Here is a 17,870-nt window from a genome sequence, read left to right on the forward strand (position 1 = left end):
AGGATCCAAATAATTGGCAGTCGATGTGCGCCATCTTGGAAAAATTTAGGGTACCAAACTACCTAAAACTGTCAATCAACATAATTTAGGGTACCAAACCACCCAAAACTGTCAATCGACATACCGATGGTACCAAACTCCCTAGCAACCGTCAATCAAACTGCTGCGGAATGCAGGGAATGCCGGCGAAGTGACTTCAATTTTTATACAGGGATTGAAGACTAGACTCATTCTATACAAGAATTTTGACACCATGCAATTTACCAATACAATAGGATATTGTACTATTTATTCGATTGTTCCTCTCAATGAAAAAAAAATACAACACTTTCATCTGTAAAACATCTTATAAAACATAACAATAATAAATATGTGGGAAGTACACTGTTATTACTGCCAATCTCAAATTTGAATTGGGCAGTTCTATTTAAAATCCACACTCCCCATGTGGAAGATTTTGGAAATATCTTCCACAGGGGGAGTATGAATTTCAAATGGAATTAGCACATTAACCAACTCTTTTGGACACTCACCCTCCCTCTGTGGAAGATTCAGGTTGAATCTTTCTCAGAAGGTGTATGAAATTCAAATAGAGTTGCCTAACGAGCGAATCCTATTTGAAATTCATACTCCCCTGTGGAAGATATTTCAAAATCTTCCACAGGGGAATGAGGATTTTAAATGGAACAACCCATTTGAGCATAAGAGATTAAATAGCCTTTACAACACAAAAAGCTGCCCCACATTTATTTGAACAGTCACAGTTCCAACATAATTAGCAGTAAAATGAACATTATTTTGTGAAGTGAAGTTGATGCAACACTGGCTACTAAAACAAATTGGTGGTATCGATTGGGTTAGTCAAGTTGAAATCCATACCACCCTTTGTAAGACACGACCTTAATCCCCCACACTCGGGTTATAGATTTCAAATAGAGTCCCCCATTCAGGTAACCCAAATTCATAAATCTTTGTTAGTTAAGGGTGTGTCTCTCATACAGGGCGTATGGTTTTCAACTGGAATATTTAGACCATTTTGAAGCTATGTGGACTAATAACAGACTGCTATCACCCATACCTTTGTAACATGTGAAGTGCTTTTAGTGGTCTTGCTGTGATCGGTATCCCGAATGTCAAACAGTTTTCCAATGCAATAAAGTTGCTAATATCACCATCTATCCTTATAAAAATATTAGCTGCTCATGATGGAAATGGTGCTATAAAGCTGGACCATTAAAGCCTAAAATTTTCCTTGATAAAATAGTTAGGGGCCCCACCTGCCAAAAAGCCTCCGAATTTAAATTTAAAAAGATCTGGTCTGTTTGAGAACGGTTCTTGGTCATTTTGGGTGTACTCATTCTGAATCTTTTATGTGTACTTTCAAAGCTGTAGAAAGTCTTCATAAGGGTACCTGGATCAAATTCAGAGTTGGCTAATTTTAATTTAAAACACTGCCAAAGTATTCCTCTCATTGTAAGGATTCAGAAAGTATAATTTGACCCACTTTCAACGTACTGTGTTCAAGTAATGAAGGTTGATAGGAAATTTTAAATGCAGTGTTTTTTTCCAGATACATATCAATTTGAAAGTGGTGTTGAATGTCGTAGGGGTTTCTGGAGAGAGGTCACAACTGATAGATTCGAAAGGACAGACATTAAGTTGGCTTAAAATTTAAAGAACCCACAAGTAACAATTTCAGAATAGTGTAAGAAATCCAAATATTAGTCTGCTCATTTTGAGATCTGGCTGGTCATTTTACAATTTAACAATTTGGACAATATTTGAAAAATGTTGTCCTGTTTTTTCATATAAAACATTTTTATAACCCGACATTTAAATGTTATTAAAACATTTTGACCAAACTCAAAAGCGAAGGATGGCTAGTTTTTCATCAGAAAATATCAAGTATAGCCCTGTAAAACACAACTCTGAGAATAAGCCGGCCCTGAATGAGATGCGTCAAAGCCAGAATACGGTTCAACATTTTGTGTGCGTCGTTTTGCCGTTGCCCAAACGCAGGAACAATTTTGTTGCAAAAACGTCATAAAGAACAAAGCGCTGAATAAAGTTTACCACTTCAGCAGAAAATCACAGATGAGAACCGTAAATCAAATCATTGGATAAAATTGGGCTATTCCAGTTAAAATCCAAACCACCCCTGTGGAAGATTTTGGAAATATCTTCCCGATTTTGGAAATATATTCCATGGGGGGAGTTTGTTTTTCAAATGTAATTGGTGAGTGTTAATCATTTTGAAATCCATTATGAAAATCCAGTATGATACTCTCCTGTATTATGGCTTTACCTATCTTCCACAACTGGAGTGAGTAATTCAAATGGAAGTTACCCAACTGTCTATTCTATTGAAAACTCATACACCCTCCCTCTGTGGAAGTCTTTAGCTACCTATTCCACAGGGGTAGTCTGGATTTCAACTGGAATAGCCCACTGCAGTAGAGACCCGAAACGCAATCTATTGCAACAAAAAAATGCAGACTATAATATCCTGGCCTTCACACAATGGACTATTCCAGATTCCAGTTGAAATCCATACACCTGTATTACAACACATAACCTTAAGGGGTACTACACCCTCGATAAATTTATGTCTATTTTTTGCATTTTTCTCAAAAACTAATAACACAGTGGTAACAAAAGTTATGTATATTATAGGGCAAAATCCAATTACTACACTGGAATTTCAGTGACCCAAGACAAGCGGTTTGTTATTTATGATAAGAATTAAGGTACCACTAGGATGTACCTCATTTCCTATCATATATACTGAACCGCTTGTCTTGAGTCACTGAAATTTCAGTGTAGTAATTGGATTCCTTGCCCCAATAATATACATAACTTTTGTTACCAGTGTTTTATTATTTTTGAGAAAAATGCAAAAATAGTCACACATTTACCACAGGGTGTAGTACCCCTAATCATCCACACAGGGGTATTTCAAATGGAAGTCAACCATTCAAGTAACCCCATATGAAATCTACACCCCGTGTGGGAGATTACTTACAATCATGTCTTCCATAGGGGGTATTTGGATTTCAACTGAATAGCCCAATACGCAAAAATTGTTATAAGTACAAAACGAACCGGATGAGGTAAACTTCCATAGTGAGAGAAACAAAAGTATGTCTCGGAGCACATGATCGTTTTGGGATATGCGTTCGTCTCCTTGGGCTATTCCATTTAAAATCCACACTACTCCTGTGGAAGATTCTGGTAATATCATCCATGGGGGAGTATGAATTTCAAATGGAATGGACACATTAGCAACTCCATTTGAAACTCATACTCCCTCAGTGGAAGCTTCAGGTTGAATCTTACTTAGAGGATGTGTTAAATTCAAATGTGTCCATTCCATTTAAAATTCATACTCCCCCTGTGGAAGATATTTCCAAAAGCTTCCACAGGGGTAGTGTGGATTTTAAATGGAATAACCCATTTGACAATTAATTTTTTCAAAGGGTAAAAAACAATGATATTTGTTTCACAGTAAAAAAAAGTCTTAGAAGAATTAAATATATCATGTGTATAAGGATGTGAAGTTTTCGAGGTTCGAACATCTCAGGCTTATTTTTTTCCAAGTTTGATTGGGAAGGGGAGCAGACAGCGGAAAAAAAATTCTCTGTTTGATCTGAGACATACTCTTTTTATAGGCTAAAAAATACCAACCAAAAATAATGTTGTTTCACAGTAAAATGGAGCAGTAACTACATGGTTTTCTTGTATGTCAATATAATAATAAAAAACAGTATGAACCACATAATTGTACAATCAACCAATGATATAACAAGGCGCTTAGTGCATACTCACATATTCAAACAATAGCAATGTAAATATTTTTTTTTCTTTTGTTTTTTTCATTTTTTTTCTTCAAAAAAATATGTCCTCCTTTGATTTTTTTACAAAGCAGTGAGGAATATATACTACACACTGTTTTACTTTGTACATAATGTTCAGTACAGTCAGACAACAAAAACTACACAGGAACTACAAAGGAGACAGAGGTCAAAGGTCAATGACTGAACTATGTGGGTTAAAGGGTCAACGACTGGGACTATTATTTTGTCTTCCCATTTCATTTACAAAATTGCAGGTGATGTCATCTGGCTGGACTTTAAGGCCAACTGTGCCGATATCTAGCTGAAAATTTCATACAGGTCTTTAAACACAAGATTACAGTATGCATACTAAATAAAGTACCAGTTATTTAATATGTGATGTGATCAGGCAACATCAGTCAGAAGTCGGAAATATTGATTTCAAGATATACCCAAACAAAGGAATATTTCCTTTTGTGTCCTATTGTTTTGGAAACTCTTTTTACCTGTTGAACTGGTTGTTTAATTTCAATGGGGTTTTCTGCAAAGTACAGCTTTGCAAATGCCTGTTACAATCCAATAAGAAACTGTATATGACTGACTTCAGACTGATTTTGCTTGATCACACCTGACCCCATATAACCTAACAGCCAAAGTGAAGGCAGATATCAACAAAAGGGTGTCCTCTGTAATTTGAGCCTTGTTCGTTGAAAATGGGTGATCAGTGATGGAAACTCAAGAAATCCAACAGAGACTCACAATTTTCAAACCTCTGTCAATGGAAAATACTACGCTATTATTGATTTTCACATTACTTGATTGAGTAAGGTTATTGTCATGTGTGCTCACAGTATTGCACTCATGCGTACAAATCGATGGGATCTGACACGGTAAGCATTAACAGAGCAAAAATTTAATGTGTACTTCTGCCGGTTTTTGTTTCATAACTTGATAATTTCTGAATCATTTGCCATCACAGCTGATATCTCAAATTAAAGAGAACATTCCTTGCACACATTATGGTCACTTAGATTTTTGAAATCGACCACTCAGTGCCAGAAGTAGGTAAGTACCATAGCTGCCACACAGCTGCCATGTGTAGATGAGTACAATACACTGTATGTAAATTGCCAAATGTTCACAGGGCAGCCACTGCACATACCCACTTCTGGCACTGAGCAGTCAAAATGTAACCTGTGAGGTCATGTGCCTGGTACCTTCTTTATTGTGTATACTGTAATATGTAGTCACAGTCAGCCGTGAAAACACTTCTGTTAAAAAGGCTGTACCTTAACCCCAAACCTGAAGATCAGTGACTGCAGTTTTGCTCTTAGGTGAATAACATTTCAGAAGTACAGACAGTGTGTCCCAAAAGTCATTTTACCCATATATACTTTTAGCCATAAACTCTAGTAATGAAGTTTGGGTTTTTTACATTTCTTGCAGCTATGTAAAGTAAAACTTGTTACAATTGATTATAATCGATTGCTTATTTTGATACACATTTGGACAGAAAATGGATCTTTTTGGCAATAACAAGTAAAAGTAACAGAGCTTAAACCATTACACACAGCAAGATTGTTCACTTAGGCAAAAAAAAAAAAAGGTTTGTCTCAAAGCTCACGAGAAATTTAAAACAAATGCGAAATGCAATTTTTTTATTTTTTTTTTTTATTCCGACTCTTTTTTCATGGTATTTTGAGAAAAAGTCTGATTTTCGCCCGATTTTTCTGGAAAAACTAAAAAAATTTTTTTTTGAAATAAAAAAAATTTCCGCATTTGTTTTTTGTCAAATCGTGGGATTTTACAAACGCGCGCGCAAGCTTTGAGACAAACCTTTTTTTTTTTGGCCTTACATGAAGTTATGTCAGCTTTTGACACGAAGACTCAATATGTTGTTTTCTTTCTTCTTGTAACTCGCCCTTAATATTTACTCAAGTTATGACCAAAAATATGGATAAAATTTCTTTTGGGACACCTTGTACTTACATGTCCAGCAGTTGACAATTTTATAGACCACTTGACATGTGACGTCATTGCCCGGCAGTATGCGCACGCATTATGGTACTTTCCATTGTTCTTTGCCCTGCAGTGTGCGTGCGCATCGTAGTCTGCTCAGGGCATGTGTATTTATATCTCCCACCACATTTCATATAGTACAAGAAAGCCATTGAACAGTGCAGCGGTTCGTTCGGGCATATCGACAGACCAATCCCTAGCCTTTGTTGATAAACAATGATGTAAAGTGGTCTATACAAATATAAGTAATCTACATGTACATCATTGTGTAGTCAGGCTGATAACTTTTGAGAATACTACAAACTCAACTAGCTCTCTGCTAGAGGCACAAAATTAGAGGAGGAGAATCGGGACTCGGCCGCCATCTTGATACAGGCATGGAGCAAAAATTGGGGGTATTCGGTTTCTCTCGGAATGTGCTCGAGGCATTTGCTGTCATGCAAGCATGACATGGATGATTTGAAAGACGCATGCGAGTACCAAGAAGACGCTTCAGATGAGACGCAAAATTGTTTTCGGTCGTCTCCACGCACCATCGGCAAGGACCCAATTACCGTATTCATTCCAATAAGCGCTCATGCCCCAATAAGCGCCCACCCAGGGTATTTTCAATTTGCTAAAGGGTACCATTAATGTTGAAGTGACAGATAGGCGTTGATACAGTGAAATAGCTGGAGGACTACAAGTCCTGTGTAAACTTGCAATACATTTTCTGCATCAAAAAAACTATTAGAACGTCTCAGGACCCTTTTATAACCTACGTCAATTTGTCTCTAATAAACGCCCCTTACGAAAAAATTAGGTAAACCAGGTAAAAAATAAGCGCCCACGCAAATGACTTTGTTAAGCGCCCTGGGCGCTTATTAGAATGAATACGGTACCCCTAATTTTCTCCCCATAGCTGACAGTGATTGTACATGGCGGTATAGGGAGTCTCGGTTCTCCTTCTCTAATTATGTGGCTAGAGGGGAACCAACCACAAGGCACAGCCCTGAATGAATGTAAGGATAGTGCAACAAATATGGCGATGTCATGATTAGGGTAGTGAAGTTTCAGCAAGGCATTGTGGGATACTATTTTAGGACTGAAGAATATATATGATATCATGCAAACTGTGTAACTCTTGAGTGAATTTGAAAGGTTGTACATACGTGTGGATGTTGAGGGCCACCATGCTAGCATTATTGGGTTACTGTGTGACAAGGCATACTCGTAAAATTGATTTTGTATTTCAAGTGCTTCCCAAAGATTCAAAAAAGTAATTGGCCAGTTATTAAAGGTAAATTGTTCCAAAATGTGTCCTCCACAAAATCACAACTTGTGCTGCATCTGTCATTGCCCAATTTCCCAATTTTGGGGGAATTCTGCAGAAAGGACTTACAATTATTATCATTTTAACACACTCTCCATGATTGTCCAAAATATTTTTGAACACCAGTGAGCTTTTGATACTCAAACTGAAATTTATTTCTTCAAGTTTAACAGTAAATTGGATACCCTAAATTATCTATTTGTCGGGAGTCACAACTTGGCTATTCCGTGGTTATTCCTCAGACTCCCACTGGAGTGAAAGATTGCTCTTGTGGTAATTGGGAAAATTAACCAAATTTTAATTAATAGCCACCAAATACTTTAATGAAAAAGTTCCAACTTGTTGAATATTGTCTACTTTGATATTCTCTCAATTTCTGCCCAAGAAAATGTTCAAACCGAAAAGAATGAACAAAAACTGTGTTTTCCCAATACTCCAATGCAAAGTTTCCCTCCAGATCCAGGGAGTAAGAGTACTAGATGGAGCAAAAGCACTGATGACCGACCAATAGAATAGCTGCCACTTTGATTTGATACCCCATTTAGATGCCCTTGTTGTTGTCACAAGCATGGATATCATTAAACCTTTCTTAATGTCCATTACTATTAACAGCATATAGTACACTGACCGGTACCCTAAATCAATTGGTACTTTTTGAGTAGTACAAACTAGTAGTACGACAAATTCAGAGGCATTCATTGATTAATTCCATGATTAACCCCATAAGAACTACCTGCCAATTGGCCAAAAAGAAGTTTTCATTATCAATTGGACCAATCGGCAACATTGTTAGAATAATTTCGCCACGCAAAAAAAATGAGATGAATAATTTGCAAAGCTCCATTCTGATTGGTGATTAAAATGAAGATATCATGCAATTGACCAATCAGAGGCAATGGTAGATCGACAGGTAGTGCTCAGAGGGTTAATCCAACCATATGAGGTAGCTGTGGTTCCCATGCACATCCTCAACTTTGTGTATCAATAGGCTATTCCATTTCAAATCCACACTCCCCCTGTGGAATATTTTGGTAACATCTTCCACATGGAATTAGCACATTTACCAACTCTATTTGAAACTCACACTCCCTCTGGAAGATTCAGGTTGAATCTTTCTCAGAGGGTGTGTGTAATATAATGGAGCTGCTAATGTGTTCATTCCATTTGAAAATCACACTCTAGCTGTGGAAGATATTTCCAAAATCTTCCAGAGGTAGTGTGGACTTTAAATGGAATAGCCTGATGCAAGTCAACGAGACTGATGGAATAATGGGTGTAATGCATATAAAAACTCTAAATTTCTTCCATTTCTAGCAAAAGCACATGCCTTACTGTAGGCACCGGAGTTTTGCGCGGTTCGCGCAAAAGCGCACATTTTCGCGCATTTGGGTGTCCAAAGCGCATTTTGGGTTCCATCGAGAATGTTCACGATTTTGACCCATCGATAAGCTTAAAGTTAAAACTTACGATTTTATGCCCCAAATCGGCAGCATTTACACGCAATATTGGTTCTAACTTCACTTATGTACATCAAAATACAAATAACGATCATTAAACCAAGCATAATGTGGGGAAATTTGCCCTTGCTTTCGACATTTCGATCGACGATTTGTGATGGTCGCCATCTTTATTTTTTATTTTTTCCAGAAACTGGAAATGAACCGGAAGTCGTTCGTAATTGATTGACAGGCCATGGTTTTACCGATGTTTTTCTCGTGTTTTGCATTGATAACATGGGATCACGCATTTTAGCGCATTTTTATTTTTGGCGCATTTTCGCGCATTTTGAAAAGTGGCCAGCGCATTTTACCGTTTTAAATCGCGCGAAACTCCGGTGCCTACCTTACTGATATTCCTTCTTTCATGTCTGATTCTTAGCTAACAATGAATAGTTCTTGAAGCCAATTTTTGCCACATGTCATTTCCAAAATATTTCAGTTTTCCCCCAAAATGTGACGAACTCAACTGTCAACCAAGTTTTAATAGTTCCAATTTAACAATTGAATACCTGAGTGGAAGAAGGGCCCAACTCCAATTTTTTACAAAAATGAGTTAGACCTAGCATTTTATTGCCAGCAGACTGATCTTCCTTGTGTGTGAAAGATGGGCCAAAATCCACTCTCTAAATAGTCTTTCACGTACACTTACTCATGGTTTTTATGGAAGAAAGGCCCAACTCCATGGAGTTGGGCCCTTCTTCCACAAATATAGGGTTAAAGAGGAATTTTGTTCATCCATGAAATCTGCTTTTCACTACAACAAATTTTCTTGCTAACATATTACATGAGTTCTACTTGTGCAATTAATGGTGATTACGTAATTTCTGTAGCTATTTATAACACAGAACTGGCACTTGCAGTATATTAGTGGAAGAAGGGCCCAACTCCAACTCGAATTAAGACCTGTACCGCTGCCATGGAAACATCAAATATAATTACGAATGTATGTACTATTGTATGTTCATGTATTAAAGGTCCCCTGAAGATGAAAACGTTCTGTCTATAAAACTTTTCCAAATATTGAGTTTTTTCTTAATATCTCAAAAACAGTTTTGATGGAGTTGGGCCCTTCTTCCACTCAGGTATTCAATTGTTTCCAACATCAGTCTGATTTACCTGTGTTTAATCACATTTTGTTCTCTATCATTGGCAAGGGTTGGACACCAAATCTTGAAACATAAAACACACCCTTGTGTTTGTCATTTTATCTGTGGCATCTTCTAAAGCCACAATATACGAAACATCTTCATAACTTTTAAGAAATGACCCTTGGCTTTATGCTGTGCCGCAATATGACAACAGTTTGTCAAGTTTATAAAAAAAAGTAATGCTTTACTAAAATATTTCAAATGTTTATAACTTTTTTAGAATTCAACATTTAACATTATAAAAGCATTTTTGATAAACATTAAAAACTTTTAAAAGTTATTTCCAGAACGAGGTAATCATACCTCCAATATTGGAATTGTGAAGAGTGGACAGTGAGGATCTGATTTGGTATCATGCATCTTTTACGTGATCATGCAACGCAAAGCAACATTACCAAAAAAAACCCACCCCAATCCATATGATACCAGGCTTCCCAAAGAGTGAATCTTTACTATATTTGGGGGTGTACACAAACGTTGAACCCGATGAGTCATGAGCTCAAAACGTTGGTCACAAGATTGCCTAGGAAAAAAAGTGGCATATGTGACAAAAATTTGGCATGTTGAAACTTGCCAAATTGCATCCTACTTTCCAAATTGACAATGCAAATTGCAATTTCACTTGAAAACAAGAGTATGAATGCTTAAAAATGTTATGTCATAATTTTGTACCACAAACAGTTTATTGCAGTAGGAAATTTTCAAGTGCAAATTTGCTATGTGATATCGGCTTAATTTGAGGCTTCTTACTGAACTTGGCTGATACTGGCAGCTTACATAGCATTACCTACTACTGAAAGGTCTGACAGTTCCCTGATATTCTAATCCCTGTTCAGAGAGTCAAGATATTTGGTGGAATTCCAAAAATATGTTAGGAACCCTGGTATAATGGGTTATTCCAGTTGAAAACCCTACACCTTATGGAAGACATGACTTTATATCTTTCGCACAGGGAGTGTGAATTTCAATTGGGGTTACCTGAATGGGTGACTCCATTTGAACTTTACACCCCTATGTGGAAGATTAAGGTCATGTCTTCCATAGAGGAGTGTGTGGATTTCAACTGGAATAACCCTAATGGTTACTTAGACTTTTGTGCAATGGGGATAAGTTGAAACATGATCCGATGCACTCGGGCTAATCACAGACATTTTATAAGCCAAAAATATGGGAAACATATTTTGCTGTGCATAAAAACACTGAATGCATTTATGACAAAGTATATGCTTTTGTCTAACAGGTTTTTGCAAGCCCTCCTTTGGTCATATATACAAAACATGGTTTAAAAAAGTTGGACCCTTTCTCATAATTGACAAACTTTTAAACAACAATGGAATGAATCTCCAGTTCATTATTTCCCAATTTGTCGCATCTCAAAAGGCTGCCTTGTGTGATTTTATATATTATTGTCATCTAATTGTGATGAGATACACTGTAAAATTAATTTTATAAATGAATTTTGAGGTATTATCACAATATTACAATCTCATGTCCATTCATAAAAGAAAGCATGCTGAAATGTAAATAAAAATAACAATATGAACTACAACAATGATAATAAAAATTCACACAAGGCAGCCTTTTGAGATACGACAGTATGTGATGCAGACGACACATTGTGTGATTTACATGTACATATCAACACATACAGAGTGATTGTTGACCTATTTGGTTTCAACATCATTTTTTGTGTACCATACTTGAAAAGGTGTGTGACCCGACTGACAGCCTCATCCCCCACTTTACTTCATCAAAATGCAAATGTTGGTATCGCATGAAAGTTCATATTTTTCTAATAACTCAGTGAAATTTTTGGCCTGAAATGTTTCATTATAGCCTAGGTGGTACAAATGAATTTAAACAAAAAACAAGGTAGTGTAGTTTGGTGGCATAACCACCCAGCAGTCATGTGCAGTTTTATAGGCCAATGTGATCAATTGAAATCACTGGAGTAGTAACTCGCATTTGGAATAAGAATGTGAGGTAGAAAACATACCATATTGTTCCTAATATAATAAACACACTTGCTCTAATAAACGCCCCTTAATTATTTTCAATGAAAAAGTGACCAAAATGCAGAAATATCCATGCCATATCATGTGAGTTTTAAAGCTCTGGCATTTGCTGTGAGTCCGTTAAATTGCACTGATAAAACCTCAATCTCCATCATCAAGTTCATTGCCAAATTATGGTAGAATCTTCACTTAAAAAACTAAGTATTTACATTCTTGCATAAAAAAAGAAAATACAAATGTAATTTTGTAGTATTTATCAATAACACACTGCTGTTTGCCATTGGCTTTGGAATCTTGGATTTGAACCCGAAAGCGAGTCGTTATTTTTGGTCCAATTGTTAAGATTTTTTCATTTTAAATTTGCTTGGCAGGCGTTTATTAGTAACAAAACGGTACATACACTCGGGCCACCCACCTTTACGTACTTTGGGTTTGTTAACAATTAGAAACCTTCAAGGATTAACCAGTGTCAAACATATAATGCTTACTTCAATTTCATATAATTCTTGTCACTTTGTGTCAAAAAAAACTGGAAATTGGATATTGAAATTACATTTGTTAACTTTATAAGTTGGCTGAATTGTTGACAATTCTGGACAAATATTTCAAATTTAAGTCTTCCACAATGACAACGCTGCACAGAAAATAGTTACAGATGTAGAATTTGTTTCAAACTTTTTAGAAGTAATTCAAAATAAAAGACGAATAAAAAGGAGATCAAAGGCAAATGCATGTCGTTAACGAGGGCCAATTGCTCCATAAAGTGCGACAGACGGATATGCTTCTGTAAAAGTGGACATTTTCGTGATACAGTTAATATTTTGTGTACTTTTTGTATTCCAAGCAGCTGACGTGAAAAAAACAACGTGTGAGTATATTCCTCTGTGTATAGGTAAATGTAAGGAAGGAATTGGAATCGCAAATTTGACAATAAATGAAACATTTACAGTATGCGCATTCTGCTTCTGTCACCACATATTTGTCAAAACAAAGTCTTTTCATCTTCAGAGTAAATGCCATGCCATGCAAACTCTGTTTACACAAGGACAATTATAGAATAATAAGCACCAAAGACATTACACTCAAAGATTACCAACTCAAAATTGCACCATACATACGCTATGGTAAATCTGCCATCTTGGTTTGTTGCTAATAGAGGCCACTTAATACACCTCTGGTATTCATTGGCACAATGTTTTTCTTAGAGAAGATGGTATGCTGTTCACCGCGACCATATTACGTATTTTAAGTGCAGATGTGCGTATGCGATATAATCTATTTGCAGCATCAACTTGAAACGTGTTCGTTATGCCAAGTTACCGAAAATAATCCAGAGGTACATTAAGTGGCCTCCATGAGCAACGCACAAACATGGCAGAGTCAGTACTCTTTGATTCCACTTTATCAGTCAGTTAGTCCTATGTGAAATCTGCTACATATTAACTCCACACATATGCATTTGATCTCCTTTTTATCTCTGGTTGAGCTAGTATCCCATGTACAAGTGTTACAGAATATAGATCAAGGCCACTGCATTAGCCAACATTTTGTGTGCATTCATTTTTCCATTTCAACAAACACATCAGTAATCAAAACAAAGCCCCAAAATCTTTTCAGACAACAATTGCAGTTAGAGAACCACAAATTGCAGAATTGATGCAACAGACTAAAATTAATGTAGAGAGAAACATTGGATTAGACAATGGCCTTAAGGGGGTATTACACCCCTGGCCAAATTTGTGCCTATTTTTTTGCATTTTTCTCAAAAATTATAGCACATTGGTGACAAGTAAGATATGTATATTATAGGGGCAAGGACTACAACTACTGCACTGAAAATTCAGCAACTCAAGGCAAGTAGTTATTGATTTATTGATCAAATATTGGTTTTCCCTCATTTTTGACTGTAACTCCACAACTGTTTTCTGTGCTAAAATAAAATTCCCAGTGCAGTAGTTGTAGTCTTTGCCCCTATAATATACATATCTTACTTGTTACCAATGAGCTATAATTTTTGAGAAAAATGCAAAAATAGGCACAAAATTGGGCAGGGGTGTAGTACCCCCTTAATTGCGTGAGAATTGAAATGTACCTTGATTTTGATACGTCAACTTGATTCACTAAATACCAAACAATTTTCATTGGTGCCCGTGTATAAATTCAAAATAGTACAATTTCAATGAGTAATAGCTAGTAGTGTAGTATGAGTGAACTGAATATGTCATAAATTGTTTTGGAAATCGAGTTTGCAGATATAGAAAGTGATCTTTTTTTATTGCTGCAAGAAACTAAGAATTGTGAACATCTCCCTTTTGTGTGGTCAAAGTAGGATTAAACTACAAAACAAATTTTGACTTTCAAACCAAATGGAAAAGTTTTAAATCTGCAATGAGTAATGACAGAAAAAGTAACTTTTAACAACACATCATTATTGCAAAGAAAAACACTACTTGCACAGGTGATATCAAAGCTCATTATAACTGCCACAAAAATAGCCCATCGATACCAACAGAATCTGTATAGAATTGGGCTATTCCTGTTGAAATCCATCCACCCCCTGTGGAAGATGTGACTTTAATCTTCCACACAGGGAGTGTGAATTTCAAATGGGGTTACCTGGAAGGGTGACTCCATTTGAAATCCATACACCCCCTGTGGAAGATATGACCTTAATCTTCCACACAGGGAGTGTGAATTTTAAATGGGGTTACCTGGATGGTTGACTCCATTTGAAATCCATACACCCCCTGTGGAAGATATGACCTTAATCTTCCACACAGGGAGTGTGAATTTCAAATGGGTTTACCTGAATAGGTGACTCCTTTGAAATCTACACCCCCTGTTTTTGAGATTAAGGTTATGCCTTCCATAGGGGTGTATGGATTACAACTGGGACAGCCCATTAACTTAATAATAAGAATGTTTGTAACCAGTACATGTTCAACAATCAAGTAAAAATGGGCGTACATTCAATTTAAAATTATCCACATGTTTTCGGACTGTAACCAAAAATATAAATAAAATAACACTTCTTAAAAGTTAATAAACTATTAATTTAGGAATTTAATACTTTATCTGTAGCTATGATGATTTTGTTTCAAATAAATATTTCTATTTACTTTCTCATGACCATTTCAGAGACACCTGCTCTCATTACTACAGGAGTGTAGAACTAAAGTTTGTTCGGCTTATATAAGGCGGAAAAAACAAAGACTCGTAACACCGTGTATTGATATAGAATGGCATGCACACACTTGGGCGCAATGCTTACACTAGTTGTGCGTAATGCGTGACTGGCAGACGCTTATGTGAATTTACGCCAGCGTGAGTTGGGACTTAAATTGATGCACGCAGTAACAAAAGCCTAATAATTTCTGCCTTATAGAAGTCGAACAAAATTTAGCCTTGGCCCTGCTGTTTTGGTTGTTGTGGTTTACAGAAGTACCCAGAGCAAAATGCTGATACAAATAAACATCAAAAACGCTACTGATAGCAACTACTTAGTCTGATATGATCATGAGCAAGGTAAATAGAAAGATTTCATCATTTGTTTAACACCTGTAAGGGGACAACCCAAAGGATAGATGATGTCCTATCAACATAGCTAGTTTCTTTTCATACCAGAATCTCTCCCTACACGTCTGTAACAAAGCAGATCAAAGTTACATCAATGTTATTGAAGAGCATGGGGAGAAAACATAATTGGTATTTCTAACTGTTCCCTCCCTAACAAAACTAGTTTTGCTTATAGGACATCATCAATATTTTAGATTGTTCCCTAATACATAAGTATACACTATCAATTTATGAGATATGTTGCTTTTGGTTGATAAAACCATCACATAAAAGTAGAAACACAAATAAGTGGAATGCTTCTTCAATCTTCTGTCCTTGTCCACAAACGTATGAAATTTTTACTTCCCATGAAGTAATTCTTCTCATGATTCTTCTCATCATCAGCAGCTAGTGGATTCCCATGATCCTCCTGATTACCCACAATGCACCTGAGGTTAGCATCTATCACCATGATCCTCTGCGTATGATATGGAATAAAAATAGGCGAGCAAACATCCAAGATGGCAAGTGCAAACCCAGCTGCGTATGCCAGTACTGTTTCTCGCAATTTCTTCCATGATATGACAGCAACGATCACAAGTTTAAAAAAAACTTTGAGCATGTCGGACAAATAAAAGACTATTAGCCAACACAATTAATCATCATACTAATGTTGTATAACTGTCTACCCAGTCGGTAGAGCCGGCATCACTGTCCGACGAGTCCTCATCACAGTCTATTTCTAATAAGTCACTGTTGCTGTGGGCAGGACTCACGCTGGTTTCGCTCACCGGTGAGAGTAGCTGATCGGAATGACTACTGCGTACAAAGAATAATCGAACCTGTGTAGGACGAAGAGAAACAGTGACAAAAAAATTAGGGTTAATTTGTAATTATTCAACTATCAATATTTAAATGTTTAATTTCCATTTTTAAACACATGAGAAAGTTCCTGCAATCTCATTGGTTCTTAGCCGTGTGATATGACGTGATATAACACAGTTCAGCTGGTACGCTTCAAAGTGATATGCATACACGCTATTTCAGGGGTACATAAAAACTTTGATACTTTTGCAGACATGCCAACTTTGAAATCCAGAATTTTGTCCTCTGTATTTTACACCGTATCTTTTTTAATTCGTAACTTTTTTCACTGTCGATGTTGGGTGCACCACCATTTGCAGTGGTGAAATCCTATTTTGTGAAAGAAAACCGTACAAACGTATTTTCTCTATAAAATACGGCAAAACCATACTAGTTGGCATGTCTTACTTTGGGTATGGAAAAAATAAGCACTTTTGGCATTTATGGAAGATAATTTTCACTTTTACCCATTGAAAAACATTGTCAAGTCATGGAAAGGTATACATCTCTTATGGAAAAATAAGTCGATCTGAGGCCCACCCAAGGATGGCAGATGATACGGGATTAACAGGACCAGTCATCATAAATTATATGCTGGATAGAGCAGTTTGGAGAGCCATTATGGGAGTCCGTCTACAAAAGTCGACCTAAGCAAGCAAGTAAGAAATACACCCAGGGCCGTGACACTCGTATTCAATCCCTGTATAAAAAGTGAAGCACTTTACGGTAGTTTGATTGACGGTTGCTAAGGAGTTTGGTACACCTAGTAACGCCATAGTAACGCTTAGCCTAAAATGTATGTACATGTGCACGACAACGTTGTGCGTACTACTTCAATAGTGAAACATACTTATCCGTAGTTTGATTGACAGTTGCTGGGGAGTTTGGAACACCAAATTTATCCAAGATGGCGCACATCGACTGCCAATTATTCAGACCCTTTCAGGCAAAAATACAGCTTAATACAGCCTGTTCAGACTTTCTGTTTGTCTGTTTTGTAATGTCAGAGAGGGGTTGTCATGGTCCCATATACTGATATACTAGGCCAGTGCCAGTCAAAAGGACATTTCACCTTCAGTAAATGTTTACATAACTAATTGGGTCAAGATGTGTGATATAAAGTGTAAATGAGTGAGATGTTTGTTCATAGTCAGGGTTGCCAACTAATAATTTGGTAGCCCAATTAGTTCTGATTTGGGAGAATTTGAGACACTATTTGCTCATGGCTCGTGCACAGAAGTAAGGGCCTATAGACAGCACAAGCCCAATTGGTGCTAAAAGCAACACTGAAAAGCAGACATTGTAGCTGCACTGAAACAGTAAAGTTCAACAATCTCTTTTACAAATTCGCACGATCAAGGAGTTTGTACAGTGTTTGTAATATGAAAAGCACCACAAACAGTCTACATAGGAGACTATTCCATGAAATTTGGTAGAACTTTTTAGTGAAAATGCTCCAAAAATGATACTTTCTGTCCGAATTTTTTAGCTAAATAAGTAACAATCATGAACCATCATGCAAAGATCGCCACCTCAAATTACCAGATCCATTGCTCAAACGATGTAGCAAGAGAAAGAAAAAAACATACAGAAAAATGGATCATGCCTAGAGTTCATTGTGCTAA

At 36.7% G+C, this 17,870-nt stretch overlaps 1 protein-coding gene across 1 annotated transcript in view; it reads right to left on the reverse strand.

Annotated features, from left to right (window-relative positions):
- Positions 1-2,933: 2,933 nt before the first annotated feature.
- Positions 2,934-17,870, reverse strand: part of LOC140171816 (phosphatidylinositol 3,4,5-trisphosphate 3-phosphatase and dual-specificity protein phosphatase PTEN-like) — a 55,128-nt gene continuing 40,191 nt past the window's right edge. Inside the window, exons 10-12 of the mRNA XM_072195147.1 lie at positions 9,007-16,223; positions 5,685-8,491; positions 2,934-5,418 (exon numbers count right to left, since the gene is read on the reverse strand). Coding sequence (XP_072051248.1) covers positions 16,044-16,223 — 180 coding nt within the window. The 3' untranslated portion in view covers positions 2,934-5,418; positions 5,685-8,491; positions 9,007-16,043. The remainder of the gene's footprint in view (positions 5,419-5,684; positions 8,492-9,006; positions 16,224-17,870) is intronic.

This window comes from Amphiura filiformis, chromosome 15 (genome assembly GCF_039555335.1).
Source record: "Amphiura filiformis chromosome 15, Afil_fr2py, whole genome shotgun sequence".
NCBI lineage: Eukaryota > Metazoa > Echinodermata > Ophiuroidea > Amphilepidida > Amphiuridae > Amphiura > Amphiura filiformis.